The 18,440-nt window shown below is 46.2% G+C and overlaps 1 protein-coding gene across 1 annotated transcript in view; it reads left to right on the top strand.

The window, feature by feature from the left end:
- Positions 1-18,440, top strand: part of PLCD3 (phospholipase C delta 3) — a 92,262-nt gene that overhangs the window by 39,053 nt on the left and 34,769 nt on the right. The window contains exons 2-5 of the mRNA XM_077917463.1: positions 1,440-1,601; positions 10,226-10,454; positions 11,689-11,818; positions 13,404-13,629. Of these exons, the coding sequence (XP_077773589.1) occupies positions 1,440-1,601; positions 10,226-10,454; positions 11,689-11,818; positions 13,404-13,629 (747 nt within the window). The remainder of the gene's footprint in view (positions 1-1,439; positions 1,602-10,225; positions 10,455-11,688; positions 11,819-13,403; positions 13,630-18,440) is intronic.

The following is an 18,440-nucleotide window of genomic DNA, read 5'->3' on the forward strand; positions in this document are numbered from 1 at the left end:
TACAATAGTTAAAGATGGCAGACCAGGTAGGCCTGGCTGGCTCTGTCTAACCACTGTGGGTCCAAGTTGTGTTCCTCCCCCCGAGCAACTGATCTCGCAGGGTGGCCACCTGCCCGGCTTTGCCTTGCCTCGGACCATTTCAAGCATGGCCTCTTGCTCTGGTCTTTTGGGGTGTTAGGGAAGGGGTGGTACCTCTGGTTGGGGGACACATTGTGCTTCTTCTGGGGTGGTTTGCCCAGAAGAAAGGGCTAAGGAGTAAATGCAACATAAATCCAGAGTGGAGTCCCTAAGACGGTTGGATGGCCCCTTGTACGCCTCCTTCCGGCAATTCCTGCAGCCCAGCTGCTGCCAAGTGTGTTGTTCTGCCCTCTTTTGAACCGCAATAAGGCAGAGAGGGGGGACGCGGGTGGTGCTGTGGGTTACACCACAGAGCCTAGGGCTCGCCAATCAGAAGGTCGGCGGTTCGAATCCCCATGACGAGGTGAGCTCCTGTTGCTCGGTCCCTGCTCCTGCCAACCTAGCAGTTTGAAAGCACGTCAAAGTGCAAGTAGATAAATAGTTACTGCTCCGGTGGGAAGGTAAATGGCGTTTCCATGCGCTGCTCTGTTTCGCCAGAAGCGGCTTAGTCATGCTGGCCACATGACCTGGAAGCTGTACACTGGCTCCCTTGGCCAGTGAAGCGAGATGAGCGCCGCAACCCGAGTCGGCCACGACTGGACCTAATGGTCAGGGGTCCCTTTACCTTTAAGGCAAAGAGTGCTGTCTTGTAATCTGGGCAGCCCAAGATTTCCATACACAATCTCCATACACACTGCCCAGGCTTGCACCCCAGGGAGGTCACTTCAGTGTTGCTAATGCAGCAGTTTGATTTCACCCTCAGAGGTGCACTCCATTGTCACTTGAGACAGCCGGATGCCAACAACAGAATCTGCTACTGGTCTACTGTAAACCATGTCGTTTCCTCCGACCCTGCAGGCCTGAAAGTGATTCAGAAGTTGTGAAAGTCTAGGCTTCATTCTTGTGCACTAAGGACTAGGATTCCACACATTGCGTCACTGACTAGATTTGTGCTGTTTCCAAAGAGAATTTCGAAATTCTAATGGTTTTTCAAAATGCAGGCTTTTTTTTTTAAGTGCACGGTGGCGGAGTTGGGAGTTGGCAACACTTTTTATTTATTTTTAATCCTCTTAATCCAGAGAGTGATGGCTGACTGAGGTTGAAAGGAAAAGGCACTTTGCACGCGTTTAGAGGCACTCTTTTTCATGTGAATGTTTTACGTTATGTTTCAGGGGTAGCATTCAGAACAGAGTTCCAGGGCTGAATTCTGGCTCAGATCAAGCACTGGCGAATGGAAGTGTGTTCTTAAGATCGGAAATGTATGTTGGGTTCATCGTGGATTTTATAGCTTCTCCCATTCCCTTTCTCTCTTCTCTGGGCAGGCCTGACAGACGATGAAGATATCAAGGTGATGCTGAAAGGGTCCCCCTTTTGGAAAGTCAAGGCCAAGCCGGCACAGAAGCAAAGAATATATCGGCTGCAGGAAGATGGAATGACCATCTGGTTTGAGACCCGCTTCAAGAAGGCTTACTCCAAACATGTCTGTAAGTATCTGTGCGTGTCTGTTTGTGTACGTACTCTTCAAATCCAGACTAGCTGAGCAAATCCAGAATAATTTTAGGAGGTCTAGAAGTGGTAAGCCTTCTAGTTGAAATACTTAAAAATATTGCTGCTTTCTCAAGTACTTTGAACTCGGGACGCTTCCAGACTGTCCCTATTTTCAGGTGGCAACACGTGCCAGCAAATTCAGATTGAGAGGTCTTCGGCAACAAACAGATCAGACATTTTTGCAATAAGGAGACTGCTGGGAAAATGCAGTTGATAACTAATCTCCTCGCAAACAAAGCGTAATGAATATGCTCATTTAATAAGTCAACATTGTATTATCTCCCTGCAAACAAATCAGGATGAATGCTCAATAAGCAAATCTTCAGATCTCTTCCTTGTCTCAGGCAACCCAGGGGCGTTAAAAGCCAAAAAGTACAGAATCATAGTGAGGTTTGCGGTGAGGAGAAATGATTGTGACTCAGGAACCCTGGCAGGGGAGAGGACTACACTGGAAGAAGGAGATAATTGCATATGTTTATAGTTCCCAAAGACTCTTCTTCTGGTGCTTATTACAGATCATAAAGCTTAAGGCGTATTTATCTTCAGCTAACATTGTGGGGTTTCCTTCCCCTCTGAGATTGCCACCATTATGGAACTATCGTCTTCAAACTAGTGCCCAGTGGTTTTTCCTATTCCCATCCCCTCAATTAGTATATATTTAAGATATATACTGTACATATTTTTTCTCAGTTTTTCAGAAGAGAGAGGCTGGAAACTGGTGTGGTGTTATATTGATATACAAAGGATATGTTTTGTGTAAGCAGGCAGCTAAGTAACTGTGCTAAGTAACCAGGGAGACTGAGTGGCACAGGCCCGCAACATCTGACCCAGTAGATTTTGACCTATGAAACCTTAAATAGCTCAGGACCACAAAACCTCAAGGACCGCCTCTTTCCATATGAACCCACCTGGACCCTGAGATCATCTTCTAGGCCCTTCTTCGTGCACTTCTTCCACAAGAGGGTGGCAACACGAAAACGGGCCTTTTCGGTGGTGGCTCCCTATTTCTGGAATGCTCTCCCCAGGAAGGTTCGGCTGGTGCCTTCATTATACAGCTTTAGGCACTGGGCAAAAATGCCCCCCCCCCCCCGATTGACACCCAATGCCCTTTTAAGATGTTTGGGGGGAAGTGGGGTATTATTGGGTTGTTCTTGTTTTTTTAATTAGCGGTAAATATTTTGTGATTTTATGTTGCGAATCACCCTGAGACTTGCGGGTGTAGGGTGGTATACTAATAATAATACAGCGGTACCTCGGGTTACAAACACTTCAGGTTACAGACTCCACTAGCCTGGAAGTAGTACCTCGGGTTAAGAACTTTACCTCAGGATGAGAACAGAAATTGCGCCATGGCAGCAGCGGGAGGCCTCATTAGCTAAAGTGGATTCTCAGGTTGAGAACAGTTTCAGGTTAAGAACGGACCTCCAGAATGAATTAAGTTCTTAACCTGAGGTACCACTGTACTGATGCACTGGGCCCGGGGGGGCGGGCGTGTGTAGTGGTGCCCGACTGGGACCCAGAAGACCCGGGTTCAAATCCCCAGAGGTACCACTGTAATAATAATTAATGATAACAACAACAACAACAACCTGCTGCAACAACAACAATTTACTATTTATACCCCACCCAACTGGCTGGGTTTCCCCAGCCACTCTGGGTGGCTCCCAACAGAATATTAATATTTATAATAATAACAATAAAAGTGATAAAACATCAAAAACTTCCCTAAACAGAGCTGCCTTCAGATGTCATCTAAAAGTCAGATAGTTGTTTATTTCCTTGACATCTGATGTCAAGCAAAAGCACAGTCTGTGTGCAAATGCATACAACACGCAATGGAGAGGTGCATTTTCAGCACACACAGATTATAACTTTCTTCCTTGAATCCGCTTTAGATTGGCAACTAAAAATTGGGATAGGGATGACTTAGGGATGCTGTCGTCTGTACAGCACATTGTCACACAGTGATTACATTTCCTAAGGGTCCTGAAAGCCTGTCTTGCACTGCAGGAGATGGAAAAACTGTGCATTCAGCTCTGGTTGCGACCATGTTTGAACAGCCACTGCTACGGAGCAACAGAGAAAGCTGTATTTACAGTGCGTCAGGCCGGTGATCCAGTTAGCTGAGTACACTTGACTAGTAACAGCTCTCCATGGTTTCAGAAAAAGGGACATTTCCAGTCCCACCCAGAGACGCCAGGGACAATAATGATTAAATTTATTACCCACTCTTTCACCAGGTGGGTTATATCAATTTAAAATTCAGAGATAAGAACAATTTGCAGTCAGAGGAATAGGGTGGGACCCCAGCACACTGTAGAAATAAGGATGGCAAGGAAGAGAATGGGGGTAAGTTGTCATTAAAGCATTCTCTAAGGAAGTTATGAGGTATGCGGGTGGTGCTGTGGGTTAAACCACAGAGCCTAGGACTTGCCAATCAGAAGGTTGGCGGTTCGAATCCCCGTGACGGGGTGAGCTCCCGTTGCTTGGTCCCTGCTCCTGCCAACCTAGCAGTTCAAAAGCACATCAAAGTGCAGGTAGATAAATAGGTACCACTCTGGCGGGAAGGTAAATGGTGTTTCCGTGCGCTGCTCTGGTTCGCCAGAAGCGGCTTAGTCATGCTGGCCACATGACCCGCAAGCTGTATGCTGGCTCCCTCGGCCAATAAAGCGAGATGAGCGCAGCAACCTCAGAGTCGGCCACGACTGGACCTAATGGTCAGGGGTCCCTTTACCTTTACCTAAGGAAGTTATACCTATCTCCCCCGTTCAGCGTTGTGAAAGCAACAAGAATGGATGTTTTAAAGAAGAGAATTAATCGGTGGATGTACGAAACAAACAAAAAAATCTATGGATATACGTAGAACGAGTGGCCAGCATTGTGTGCACATAGGTTGCAAGAGGGAGGAATTGTAACATAAGAAAAAGTATTTTGAAAAACTTATGTGGACGTAGCAAAGATGACAGCAAAGTCGAGTTCAAGGGATGAAATGGACCTGAAAGAATAAACTCCCTATTTGGGCATCTTGAAATATTGCACATTAAATCGAATCATGGGCAGGATTAGGTTTTGAGCAACAGATGGACAACAAAAGATACAGTGGTACCTCAGGTTACATACGCTTCAGGTTACAGACTCTGCTAATCCAGAAAAAGTGCTTCAGGTTAAGAACTTTGCTTCAGGATGAGAACAGAAATTGTGCTCCAGCGGCGCGTCAGCAGGAGGAGGTCCCATTAGCTAAAGTGGTGCTTCAGATTAAGAACAGTTTCAGGTTAAGAATGGACCTCCAGAACGAATTAAGTACTTAACCCGAGGTACCACTGTAATAGCAATGGAAGAACTGTGGAATAGATAAAATTATAATGCAGCAAAGAATGGGAATAACAACACCATGGAAGTCAACTTTTAAATTATGGATTAAATCTGATATTTGTTAAGAGAAATTGGAACTCAATAAAAATTCATTGGCCGGGGGGAAAAGCAACAGGGTGGGTTCTGAAAACACACAACACGAGGCGTGTTTTCAGCATCTGCTGAAGGCCTCGTAGTGAAGGTGCCAGATGTGAGGAGGGAATTCCACAATTTAGGGACTGCCACAGAGACTGCCTTCTTATAGGCCACCAGCCCACAAGCTCGAAGGAAGTAGAACTACCAAGAGGGTCTTCTCTGCTGATCTGAACACCCAAGAAGGTCTGTAAGGTGGTGCTGTGGTCTAGACCACTGAGCCTCTTGGGCTTGCCGATCAGAAGGTTGGCGGTTCGAATCCCTGTGATGGGGTGAGCTGCTGTTGCTCTGTCCCAGCTCCTGGCAACCTAGCTGTTGCTCTGTTCCAGCTCCTGGCAACCTAGCAGTTCGAAAGCTCACCAGTGCAAGTAGATAAATAGATACCAATGCGGCGGTAAACGGCATTTCTGTGCGCTTTGGCACTTCTCATGGTGTCCCGTTGTGCCAGAAGCAGTTTAGTCGTGCTGGCCACATGACCCGTCTGTGGGCAAACGCTGGCTCCCTCGGCCTGAAAGCGAGATGAGCGCCGCAACCCCATAGTCACCTTTGACTGGACTTAACCATCCAGGGGTCCTTTACCTTTACCTTTTATAGGGTTTGAACCTGGGATTCTCTGCACACAAGGCAGATGTTCTGTTGCTGAGCTACAGCCCTGCGCCTGCTTTGATTCCCCTGTTATCTTTTCTCTGCAAGTGGAAACAGCTTGCTAGACTTTTTGTCTCGCCTGGGATTAAAACGATTAAAAACGAAATTGGCATCAGATCATCTTGTGCAAGCGTTTTATGCTGTGCCCCTCTCTGCCTGTCCATCACCAGGGCTTCGGATTTCTGTTTAGTTTATAAGTCGGATATGAAACCTGTATGGAACTCTGAAAGGATGGGGCTTGAGAGACGCAGCATTTTGTGCCACTTTTGCCAAAGATTAGTTGTTGGCATCAGCGAAGGGGAGGTTGCAGAGGTTCAAAAGGTGAATTTCTTAAGCTGTGTGGTAGCATCCAGGCCGACAAGAACTAAATGCATGGAGGGCTGGTATTTCTTTTTTCCTCCTCAACTCCTAAATGGTTTTGTAATGTATAACAACCACGGCCCTTACGTTCCGCCATAGGACGTGGTCTGTGATGTGGGTTTTTAAAAAAATAAATACGGTAAAGAATAATTGGATTTTTTTTTCCTGGGAAGTTTAACTTAGATTGCATAGAGCAACATGGCTGTACTGCAGGGAGCACACTGCCTTGTTGCACTGTGTCCGGGTGGAGCGAGGCGAAAACAAAACACAGGGAAATGTTCTGTTACTGGATGTCAGGGAGGGGAAGAGAGAGAGAGAGAGAAAGATAACAAGACTCAGAGAAAGAATGGAAGAGAATAACAGGAAACAGCACAATGTTTGCAACAGCTGAACAGCATTTTCAAAGAAAGGTTATCAGTTTCAGGGATGACATAGAGGCTGGTTATGTTCTATGCGCTGAACAAATAAGTATAGAAGGATCTGATGTTGGGAAAAGGGCCTGATTGCTATACAGATAGCAGGTGCAAGAGTCCCAATCTCTGTCACAGTGGAGAGGAAAGGATCACAGCTGCTTTCCCTTGCTGAGGTCCCGATCCGGGGCAAGCACCCCATCCCACACAGCACCTGCCATTTACTTTTTAAGAGCCATTCGCCCGATTTCTGTTTCACGGATGGCATTTCTCGCTTGGTCCTCAGATTTCTGAGTTGTTTGAAATGCAACTGATGCAGGCAACTATTGGATAGTGCTGGTGACGTCACCGATGACAAGATATGCAGTCCTGCTCCCACAAATTTGTACAGTGGTACCTCAGGTTAAGTACTTAATTTGTTCCGGAGGTCCGTTCTTAACCTGAAACTGTTCTTAACCTGAAGCACCACTTTAGCTAATGGGGCCTCCTGCTGCCGCCGCGCCGCTGCAGCACAATTTCTGTTCTCATCCTGAAGCAAAGTTCTTAACCTGAAGCACTATTTCTGGGTTATTTCTGAAGCGTATGTAACCTGAAGCGAATGTAACCTGAGGTACCACTGTACTGGGTTTGGAGGGTCTTTTTGTTGCTAATTTTGAAAATGTACTTTAACGTCGTTTTTGGCCCCAGAGCTGTGTTCACCTTTGGCCAACCCTCCAGGGCTGTGTGTGTGTGTCTCTGGAAAGAACGACGTTAAAAATAACTGTGACCAAGCCCTAAGCTCAGCTTGAGTATGGCAGAGGCAAGGTTTGAACCTAGTGCCTCGCCCGAAGCAGGAAATACTTGCTCCTTGAACCCGACTTCAACTTTCAGTTACTTATGGCTCATTAACACTTAAGTCAGGGTGTGGTGCAAGGGAAGGTGTGGGTTGGTTTGTTTTCCTTGGTTGACCACCCCCAGAGACAATAGAGTAGGGAACAGAATGGAATTTGAAAGCTTGTTTTGGGATGGGTTGGTGCAAGAAGAATTTGCAGACAAACGAGTACTGTAAAATGTCGTTTAGCAACTTGCTTTGAGGGTTTCCGTGTACAATTTTGTAAGTGTGTGCAGGCACAATGGGAGCCCTCCCCTCCCCTCCTGCTGTGTGACTTGGTTAGAGGGCAGAGGGAGGAGCGATATTGGTCCAGTAAAATAGTCTTTTTGCAAATTCGCTGCTTTTAAAATGAGTGAGATGTATCCCAGTACAGTCGTACCTTGGAAGTCAAGCAGCTTGTAGTTCCTGAACGTTTTGGCTCCCGAATGTCGCAAACCTGGGAGTGAGTGTTCTGGTTTGTGAACTATTTTTGGAAGCCGAACGCCCGACGGGGGTTCCGATTGGCTGCGGCAGATTCCTGCAGCCAATCGGAAGCCGCGCTTTGGTTTCCGAAGGTTTTGGAAGCTGAACGGGCTTCTGGAACGGATTCCGTTCAGCTTCCAAGGTACGACTGTCTAGGACAGGGGAGGTGCACATGTTTCAATGAAAAAATAAAGGGTAGTCGTAAACGTAGTTTTATCAGGCCCATAAACTAAAAACAGCTATGAAAGTTGAAAGCCGGCAAAGGTCTGGAAGCATTGCACAGAATGTCACATATACTGCTGTGGGGAAGAAGTCTTGCGATTGAGGCAATGACCTTTTGGTTGTTTGAGGAAGATATTAGACTGGTGACTGGGAGCGGCCGCCGAGACCATATAACACCGGTCTTGAAAGACCTGCGCTGGCTCCCAATACGTTTCCGAGCACAATTCAAAGTGTTGGTGCTGACCTTTAAAGCCCTAAACGGCCTCGGCCCAGTATATCTGAAGGAGCGTCTCCACCTCCATCATTCTGCCTGGACACTGAGGTCCAGCGACAAGGGCCTTCTAGCAGTTCCCTCCCTGTGAGAAGCCAAGTTACAGGGAACCAGGCAGAGGGCCTTCTTGGTAGTAGCGCCCGCCCTGTGGAACACCCTCCCATCAGATGTCAAAGAGAAAAATAACTACCAAACTTTTAGAAGACATCTGAAAGCAGCCCTGTTTAGAGAAGCTTTTAATGTTGAATAGGTTATTGTATTTTAGTGTTTTGTTGGAAGCCGCCCAGAGTGGCTGGGGGGACCCAGCCATAAATTGTTGTTGTATTGTTTCACAGAGACTTAAGGGCTCATCCACACTTAACATTTGCCCTGTGTAGTTCCATACTTTCCCAGTGCATGTGAGATATATATAGATATATGTGTGTATATATATCTATATCCTGCTGTTTTCCTAGGAAAGCCCACTCTTTCATGCTGAATTACAAAAGCCTAGATAGCTCAACTGGCTAGAGCATGGTGCTGGTGACGCCAAGGTTGCAGGTTCGATCCCCATATGGGACAGCTGCATATTCCTGCATTGCAGGGGGCTGGACTAGATGTTCCTTAGGGTCCCTTTCAACTCTACAATTCTATGATGTATTAAAAGGCAATTTGGATTTTTAAATTTTTTTTGTGGATTGCCAAGACTATTAAAAAGCAGGTTTTAGCGTGGCTGAGTCCTAATAAAGCCCTGGGACCTTTGGATGAAGCATGGGTAATCATAATATAATTCTGACTGGATAGTGTTTCAGACCACCTGTTTTATTGAGCATTTGCCTGAATTGTGTGCAAGGAGGCTAGATGATGTTGTGTCAAAGCAAGTGTTGTCCCGTACTTTACAGTGCATTTTCCTTATTGCAAAAAAGGCTAATCTTTTGAACAGGGTGGATTTGATTTAAATCACTAGTTAGTAAGACTTGATCTGAATCATTTTTTTTACAGAAAGACTCGTTCTTGCTGGTATAATCTTAATATTTACAACCAGATGAAGGTTTCATTTTTGGAATAATAAATTTTCAGAGTAGTTTTTACATTTATATCAAAAATTACTGATTTGGTTATACTGTTAGAAATACCTAGACAGATAATTATGAAATTTATTGTGAGGTTTAGTAAGTTAACTGTTTATACTTGGACAGCTTTTCTGTTGTACTTTATTGGAAGGAGAAAAACAATCATTTCCTTAATAGCATTTTAAACAATTTATTTAACTAAAACAATAACATTATAGCATATGTATCCATGTTTGTTAACTGATGTGGTTAAACAATTAAAAAACAATACTCAGACTGAGTTTTAGCGCACATGAAAAACTTAAAACAAATCCTTATTTCCTAATGAATAGCCTTTGGAGTATAATGTAACGTAAATAGAAAACTATCTTTAGAAAGATTTTTCCTCCAAAAGCATTTTATTTTAAAAATCCAATTTAAATTTTAAAAAATCCGATTTTGTTGATTTTTTAAATTGATTTTTATCCACCCTGCTTTTGAAGAAGCAGGTTTCTTGCACATTACCTCCCAGTCACCTGTAATTTGCCAGTATGTGATCAAATCCTGCCCCCAAACAGTGGCAATGTGGCCCTGAGCTGCAGCCTTTTAAAAGCCCCAGTGATGTTGCTAAGACTTGAGTTTGGAGATCGGAACTGGATTGTTAACTTTAAACCAACAGCCTTGATGCGTGCACCAAAGTGATCAAGCCCGAAGCATGCAGCCTGGGATCTTGTTCTGTCCCTGATTTCTGTACGCGGGCCTGCATTCCTGTCTTGTCTTCCAGTCTCCATCCTACACATCGAAAGCGTGCGAGAAGGTTATCAGTCGGAGGGGCTTCGGAAATTCGGCGGCTCTTTCCCCGAGCAGCAATGCTTCACCATTGTCTTCAGGGGCAAGCGGAAAAACCTGGACCTAGCTGCCCGGAGTGTGGACGACGCTCAGCGATGGGTGCGAGGGCTCACAAAACTGATGGCCAGAGGCGAAGCCATGAGCCAGCGAGAGAAGCTCGAACAATATCCTTTCCTGTCAAAGCCGCTTGAGTGCAGCGATTGTGTCAGTACTTAGGCGCCAGGAAACATAAATCAAATAACTTAACGATTTGCTGCCGTTTCATTGATACCTCATTTTGGCCGCCTGAGGCAGTTGCCTCAGTCTGCCACAAAGAAGGGCCGGCCTGCAGCTTTTGTTACAGGGAAGAGCTTTAGCGACAAGGCCCAGGCTTTAAATGGTTTGTGGAACCGCATTTGGAGAAGGTTCCTAGAAGGTGAGATCAGAGCTTGTTTAAATCTGTGAGCTGGTAGTGTATTGGAGGTACAGTGGTACCTCAATTCTCGAACATACGGTAATCCGTTCCAGAAGACTTTTTGCCTTCCGAAACGTTCAAAAACTGAGGCACAAAGGGCTGGCTGCAAATGCATTGGAGAAAATCGAAAAACATGCAGCGGAAGCCGTTCGACTTCCCTTTTTAAAAAAATAAATATTTTTTATTAGATTTTCCATCAAAAAAAAGATTTTTACAAAATTATATATCCATTTTTAACTTAAACCCCTTTTTCCAGAACTTCCCTCAGCTTGTCTGATAATTTTCCGTTTATTTTTTTATCCTCGTCTCACATTTCCCAATATAATATTGCACTCAAATACTCTTAATCACATCATATTTTTTAAACAATATTTCTAACAGTAATTTCACAGAGCTTCTTGAAAGCCAACGAACGTTATTTGCTCATCACAGAAATTTTTGATATACTCTGTAAATTTCTTCCAGTCCTCGGAGAATCTCTCCCCACTGTGGCGGGCGCTGTACTGGCTGTGACGTCGCATGGGGGCGGTGCGTGCGTTAGTCGCTCACCATCCCGACGTCACCTTCCCGCCCGCTGTCAGATTGCGGCTCCGGAGATATATTTGTTTTAAATGTCGCAATGGTTTTGCGGCTCCCAGTTGTTTTTTTCTTCGGAAACAGGTCCAAGTGGCTCTTTTTGTCTTAAAGGTTGCAGACCCCTGTTCTAATCGAAGCATTTTCAAAACATTACCAAAGCTAATACCTCCTTGCAAGACCTTAGTTCTGCATTGTCTAACAGCTTAGCTCCAGGAAATTTGTTTTTGTCTAAGGCTGAAGGGTTCCTGATTCTGCAATACTGCAAAATTCCCCTCATTATAATTCTTCCTGGGTGTAGACGTGTTACCTTAGTTCCCGGGGATGGTGCCTCCCTTTCCCTTTTGTTCTTTCCTTACCTCAGGTTCCACTTGGATCCATGACATCTTGCACCAGGCTGACAAGAACAAAGACAATAAGATGAGCTTCAAAGAAATCAAAAACATGCTGCGGATGATAAACATAGACATGAACGACATCTACGCCTACAGGCTCTTCAAGGTACTTCCTGGCCTTGTACGCTAGATGCCATCTTGCTTCCAACTTCAGGACCTGCTTGGCTCTAGCTGCACACCTCCTTGGTTAGATGAAGGGTGCTCTGTCTCTAAGGTAAAGAGACAGGGGTGGCGCTGTGGTCTAAACCACTGAGCCTCTTGCGCTTGCTGATCGGAAGTTCGGCGGTTCAAATCCCCAAGACGGGGTGAGCTCCAGTTGCTCTGTTCCAGCTCCTGCCAACCTAGCAGTTCGAAAGCACACCAGTGCAAGTAGATAAATAGGTACCGCTCTGGTTGGAAGGTAAACAGTGTTTCCATGCGCTCTGGTTTCCGTCACGGTGTCCCGTTGCGCCAGAAGCGGTTTAGTCCTGCTGGCCACATAACCCGGAAAGCTGTATGTGGACAAACGCCGTCTCCCTTGGCCTGAAATCGAGATGAGTGCCACAACCCGATAGTCACCTTTGACTGACTTAACCATCCAGTGGTCCTTTACCTTTTTGTTTTTTGCTCTGTCTCTCTTGCAAACACACTCTGTGCTTTCCCAACTCCCCCGCTGCCAGTTTTGCCTTTATGAGATGTCAACGCTTTTAAAATAATGGTAGACGAGAGCCCTGCAGCCAAAATTTGGGCTGATTCTTTTGAGCCAATATTTGAACTTCTGCCTCTCCTCCCGGAACAGTCTCTCGGGTTTCCTCTGGCCTTCTTTGCGACGAGGAAAATAATTTCTAGCTGCTGTGGAAAGGCAGGGGCGGCTTAGTCTGAGGAAGAACCACATTCCTCAGCATGAGGCAGAAAGGACGGGGGAGAGACTTTAAAATTATTACACAGTGAAAGCAGGGGATTATCCAGATGAGAACACTGGCAGGATTGTTGTAATAACCTGCAGTTTTATAAGAGTATATATTTAAAGCAGATGAACAAATTTGGACACGCAGAAAATATAAAAAATAATTTTAAGGAACCGCAGAAAGAGGGGGGAAGGAAGTCAAGTTTTGAAATGTTAAAATGATTGTAAGATTGTTGAAATGTATAAAATTGAAAATGATAAATAAAATAATTGAAAAATAAAAGAGTAGACGTTGGAAAGAAAGAAAGAGAAAGAGAGAAAGAAAGAAAGAAAGAAAGAAAGAAAGAAAGAAAGAAAAGCAGGGGAGATGGCAACTGCCACCTTGGGTTGAATTATCTGCTGTGTGAGTCTTGCCCTCATCCCTTCTCAGGCCGGCTGCTAACCCAGAAATAGTACCTCGGATTAAGAACTTTGCTTCAGGATGAGAACAGAAATCGTGCTCCGGCGGCGCGGCAGCAGCAGGAGGCCCCATTAGCTAAAGTGGTACTTCAGGTTAAGAACAGTTTCAGGTTAAGAACAGACCTCCGGAACGAATTAAGTACTTTACCCGAGGTCTCACTGTATGTACACTAAATCCACACATTTTGTACTCTTTGCAGAATTTCCACTTATTTCTTCCACCCCTCCTTTTAAAAAACAACAACAATACACAGCCCTGTCTCCACCCGAGCTTATCAATTGCTATTTCCTCTGATCCATCCACCCCTGGCAATTTACTTAACTCCTCCTTCGCTCTTTCACTTAGGAGTGTGACAGATCAAACAACGATCGCTTGGAGGAATATGAGATTGAGGAGTTCTGCACACGGCTGATGGCGCGTCCTGAGCTGGAGGAGATCTTTCGCCGTTACTCAGGCGAGGACCGCGTGCTGTCATCTGAGGAACTGCAGGAATTTCTCCACGACCAGGGCGAGGAAGCCAGCTTGCAGCGGGCTCATGAAATCATCCAGACTTTTGAGCTGAACGAGAAAGGTATGAACCCAATACGCACACCTCAAGGTTATGACGGAACACTTTCTAGCATGGTCATAATTGTCATGAATTCAGTGCCCTTGTTGTGTTGATGCATTGCAAGCACATCCAGAAAGAACAAACAGGTTAAGGAGCTGAAATAAAAAAAAATTCCGTCTTGGGCCTGATGTCTCACCTAAGAGAAGACTTTCGTGGGTTGCATGAACATTGTTATTTTTGTGGAGAAATAAGAGCAACCTGGTTTTATCTCTGATTTTCTCTCCCCTGCCCCTCACCCTCCCATTCTCAGTCGCATTAAGGTAAAGGGACCCCTGACCATTAGGTCCAGTTGTGGCCGACTCGGGGGTTGCGGCGCTCATCTCGCTTTCTTGGCCGAGGGAGCCAGCGTACAGCTTCCGGGTCATGTGGCCAGCATGACTAAACTGCTTCTGGTGAACCAGAGCAGCGCACGGAAACGCCGTTTACCTTTCCACCAGAGTGGTACCTATTTATCTACTTGCACTTTGACGTGCTTTCGAACTGCTAGGTTGGCAGGAGTAGGGACTGAGCAACGGGAGCTCACCCCGTCGCGGGAATTTGAACCGCGGACCTTCTGATTGGCAAGCCCTGGGGCTCTGTGGTTTAACCCACAGCGCTACCCGCGTCCCTTTCAGTCGCATTGCTTCTCTGCAAAAACACAGCCCTTCCTCTCTACCCCCTTTGCAAAACCACACCCTAGGTCAGTGGTTTTCAAAGGGTGTGTCTCACCACGCTGGTGTGGCAGGAGAGGATGGCAAGAGTGGGAAGATTCAAGGACAATCAAAGAAACATCTAAATATTTCAGTGTATACAACCAGGAACAATAGCCATGCCTCTTTTCAAGAGCATTGGCTATTTTTCTATAGTTCTCCACAATATCTTGTTGTGAACAGGGATTTTCAGCTCTGACAAATATGAAAGATCAGAAAAGGGGAAGGCTTCTTTGTGCTGATGAGGAGATGAGTTTGTTTGTCGCTGCCTTCATGTCTGCTTCCAGATCCTGCACAAGCTTCTCACCTCGCCTTTAAACCCTCTATGGCCTTGTCCTCTCCTTATTTCTCATTTTCCTACCTGGGGCCTTCGCTTCATAGAATTGTTGAGTTGGAAGGGACCCTGTGGGTCATCTAGTCCAACCCCCTGCAATGCAGGAATCATTTTGCCCATTTTGGGGCTCGAACCCACGACCCTGAGATCAAGAGTCTCGTACTTAACAAGTGAGCTATCCTAGCTTGTCCAGCTTCGTCTCCTATCGCTGTCTCAAGGACTCCTGCTTCCTTAAACAATGGTAATCTTTCCTCGATCGGGAACGCTGGTGGCGCTGTGGTCTAAACCACTGAACTTCTTGGGCTTGCCAATCAGAAGGTCGGTGGTTCGAATTCCCGTGACGGGGTGAGTCCCGTTGCTCTGTCCCAGCTCCTGCCAACCTAGCAGTTTGAAAGCACACCAGTGCAAGTAGATAAATAGGTACCGTTTCGGCGGGAAGGTAAACGGTGTTTCTGTGTGCTCAGGTTTCTGTCACGGTGTCCTGTTGCTCCAGAAGCGGTTTAGTCATGCTGGCCACATGACCCGGAAAGCTGTCCGTGGACAAACGCCGGCTCCCTCGGCCCAAAAGCAAAATGAGCGCCAGAACTCCATAGTCGCCTTTGACTGGACTTAACCATCCAACCTTTTTCTCTTTTACCTTTCCTTGATCACCCTTCTGCTAGGAACTGCTTCCCAGGACACCTCTGTGATATCGCCTCTCTTCTTTAAAATCCTCCTCAAAACCCACATTTTCCCTAAAGCCTTGGTTGGAGCGGGGAATGCCTAGTCCCGACTGTCTATTATAACGGTGTGTGTGTTTGTATTTTTACTCTGAGAGCCAGTGGGGTCCCTGGGAGACCAGGGTTCAAATCGCTGCTCAACCATGTGGTTTGCTGGGTGACCTTCGGCCACTCACAGACTCTCAGCCTAACCTACGGCACAGATTGGTTTTGGGGATTAAAAAAGTTGGGGAGAGACCCTTGCATGCCACCTTGAGCTCCTGGGGCGGGGGAAAATCTGGAATAGAAATGCAACGACTAAATAAATAAATACGACCAAACCTAAGTACATGTAACTGTAATGATGGCACGTTCTTTCTCTGCTTCCACCAGCTTTCATCTCTCCCCTGTTACTATTTTCAGATTGCAAGCCCTTTCGGATAAGGAGTCTGGCACTCCTGTCCTTTGCAAAGCACCATGTCTAGATGGCATTATATAAATAATGACACCACACTGCCCCCGAGTCTTTGGAAAGCTATAATCTGTGTGCCGCCCCATAAAATTGAAGTCCACGGCTCGAAACTACACATTATGGGGAGTATACGTGCTGGTCAGTGAAAGCAGCAGTATCTCCTTCGTCCTCTCTTCCACATACACACACAAAAGACACAATTTCATCATGCTTTTTTTAAAAAAACAAAACGACAGCAACAAGCACTTCATTGATTTTTCCATATTATAATTACAGCATAATACCTTGCAATGAAAACAACCGGCGCAGCAATAACATCAGTCGAAAGGAACATAACAAGGCAGAGGAATGTAAAGGGGAGGGAGGGACAGAAATCGTGATTACCGTATTTTTCGCCCTATAGGGCGCACCAGCCCATGGGGCGCACTTTTTTGGGGGGGGGGGAATAAAGAAAAAAAATTATTTCCCCCCTGAGCCCCAAAGAGCAAAGAAGCCATGACAGCGAGCAGGATGGATCCCGCTAGCTGTCCTGGCTTTGTTTTTAGCCTCGGGGCTGGGGGTCCGGGAGCGAAGGCGAAGTTGCGCTCAACCTCGCCATCACTCCCGGAGCTTGCAGGGCTGGGGGCGGGGGAAGCTTGAGCTCCCCCTGACCCCAGCCCGCAGAACAGGTCCGGGAGCGATGGCGAGGTTGCACTCAACCTCGCCATCGCTCCCGGAGCTTGCCGGGCTGGGGCGGGGGAAGCCTGAGCTCCCCCTGACACCAGCCCCCCAGAACAGGCTGTTGCCCGGCGGGCTCCCAATGCTTGCAGATAGCTTCCTGAAGCCTGGAGAGCGAGAGGGGTCGGTGCGCTTCAGCAAAAGCCTGCATTCGCCCCATAGGACGCAGACAGATTTCCCCTTCATTTTTGGAGGGGAAAAAGTGCGTCCTATAGGGCGAAAAATACGGTATATATAACAGATCACGATGCTTTTGTTTCTCTGCTGTCCCCCCCCCCCCCCCACAAAAAGCAGACTGCAAAGTCGAGTGGGGTGGTCGAAAAGAAAGTACAATAGCATCCCATGGTATGTTTTGTTGCATTGCACATTGGTTTGTATGATTTTAGACTTAAACCATGGTTTGTACGATCATTCTAGACTTGAACCATGGATTGTATGATCATTCTAGACTTAAACCATGGTTTGCACAATCATTCTAGGTCACCAACCATTGTTTGTGAACCATAGTTGTACGATCATTCTAGACTTGAACCATGGTTTGTATTCTCATTCTAGACTTTGAACCATGGTTTGTATTATCATTCTAGACTTAAACCATGGTTTGTATGATCATTCTAGACTTGAATCATGGTTTGAACTATCATTCTAGACTTGAACCATGGTTTTTACTATCATTCTAGACTTAAACCATGGATTGTATGATCATTCTAGACTTAAACCATGGTTTGCACAATCATTCTAGGTCACCAACCATTGTTTGTGAACCCTAGTTTTCTTAAGCCAAGATCAAGTGGCTGGAATGAGTCCTCCTCTCTTGCCTCTTCCTTTTTCTTGCCACCAGTTGCAGAGTGTGGCGTATGATGCTGTGCTGCCCACCGGGCTGCAGGTGTCAAGGGCAGAAGAAACCTCGAGTTGGCAGCAGTGGCAAGCATCTATGCGCCCACGCTTGTGCCTACTGCTACTGCCAACCTGGTGCTTCCTGTGCCCTACTTAGTCCCGGCAAGGAGCAGGACGGCTGCAGCTGGGAGGAGTAGGATTGGGGCAGTATCTAGCCTCATGCTCCACAACTGCCCCACATCAGCTTCCAACATGGAGATCCCGACTGGTAAAAAGCCAGAGTTCCCTGCTGTGTCCAAATGGCAAATCTGGCTTGATGTCGATCAACTAGCCAGAAAAATAAACCAGAGCCCAACAGAGGGACAAATCGGGAAAATAAGCCAGAGACCAACAGCAAGCTAGCGTTTCCCACTTTGCACATAGCAGGGGACTCTGGATCAGTGCAAGCCTGGATTTTTGCTTGACACTCAACAGCAGGAGGAGTGGAGCACCTCTGCTTTATAAAACAAGGAATCATATTGCAAACTTGGCCTTGTGGAAGAATGAGATGCGGGGAATCTGCTTTCGATAGCTGTTGCACGACCTCCATATTGTGTATTTTTGGCCTACTTTTACAATGTTTAGAGGCACCGTGTATGGGCAAGATATTTTTAATTTTGAGGGGTTTCGTGATCTGTCATGGTCATCTTTTTCTGCCTCTGTTTACTTCCCCTCTCTGTCTCTTGTTCTGCTCTTGGATGGCTGAGAGCAGCCTTTCATGTATAATCTGGTGGAAGGAAGAAGTGATAATGCAGGGCACCTTCTGACCTTCTTTGATGTTAGACATTGTTTGGAGGAACGTGCAGTACAGTGGTGCCTCGCAAGACGAAATTAATTCATTCCGCAAGTTTTTTCTTCTTGCGAGTTTTTCGTCTTGCGAAGCACGGTTTCCCATAGGAATGCATTGAAAATCAATTAATGCGTTCCTATGGAGACCGCTTGCCAGGCTGGCGGTGTGGAGAAGGGCTTTTCTCCCCACCGCAAGC

Source organism: Podarcis muralis, chromosome 13 (genome assembly GCF_964188315.1).
Source record: "Podarcis muralis chromosome 13, rPodMur119.hap1.1, whole genome shotgun sequence".
NCBI classification, from domain to species: Eukaryota; Metazoa; Chordata; class Lepidosauria; order Squamata; family Lacertidae; genus Podarcis; species Podarcis muralis.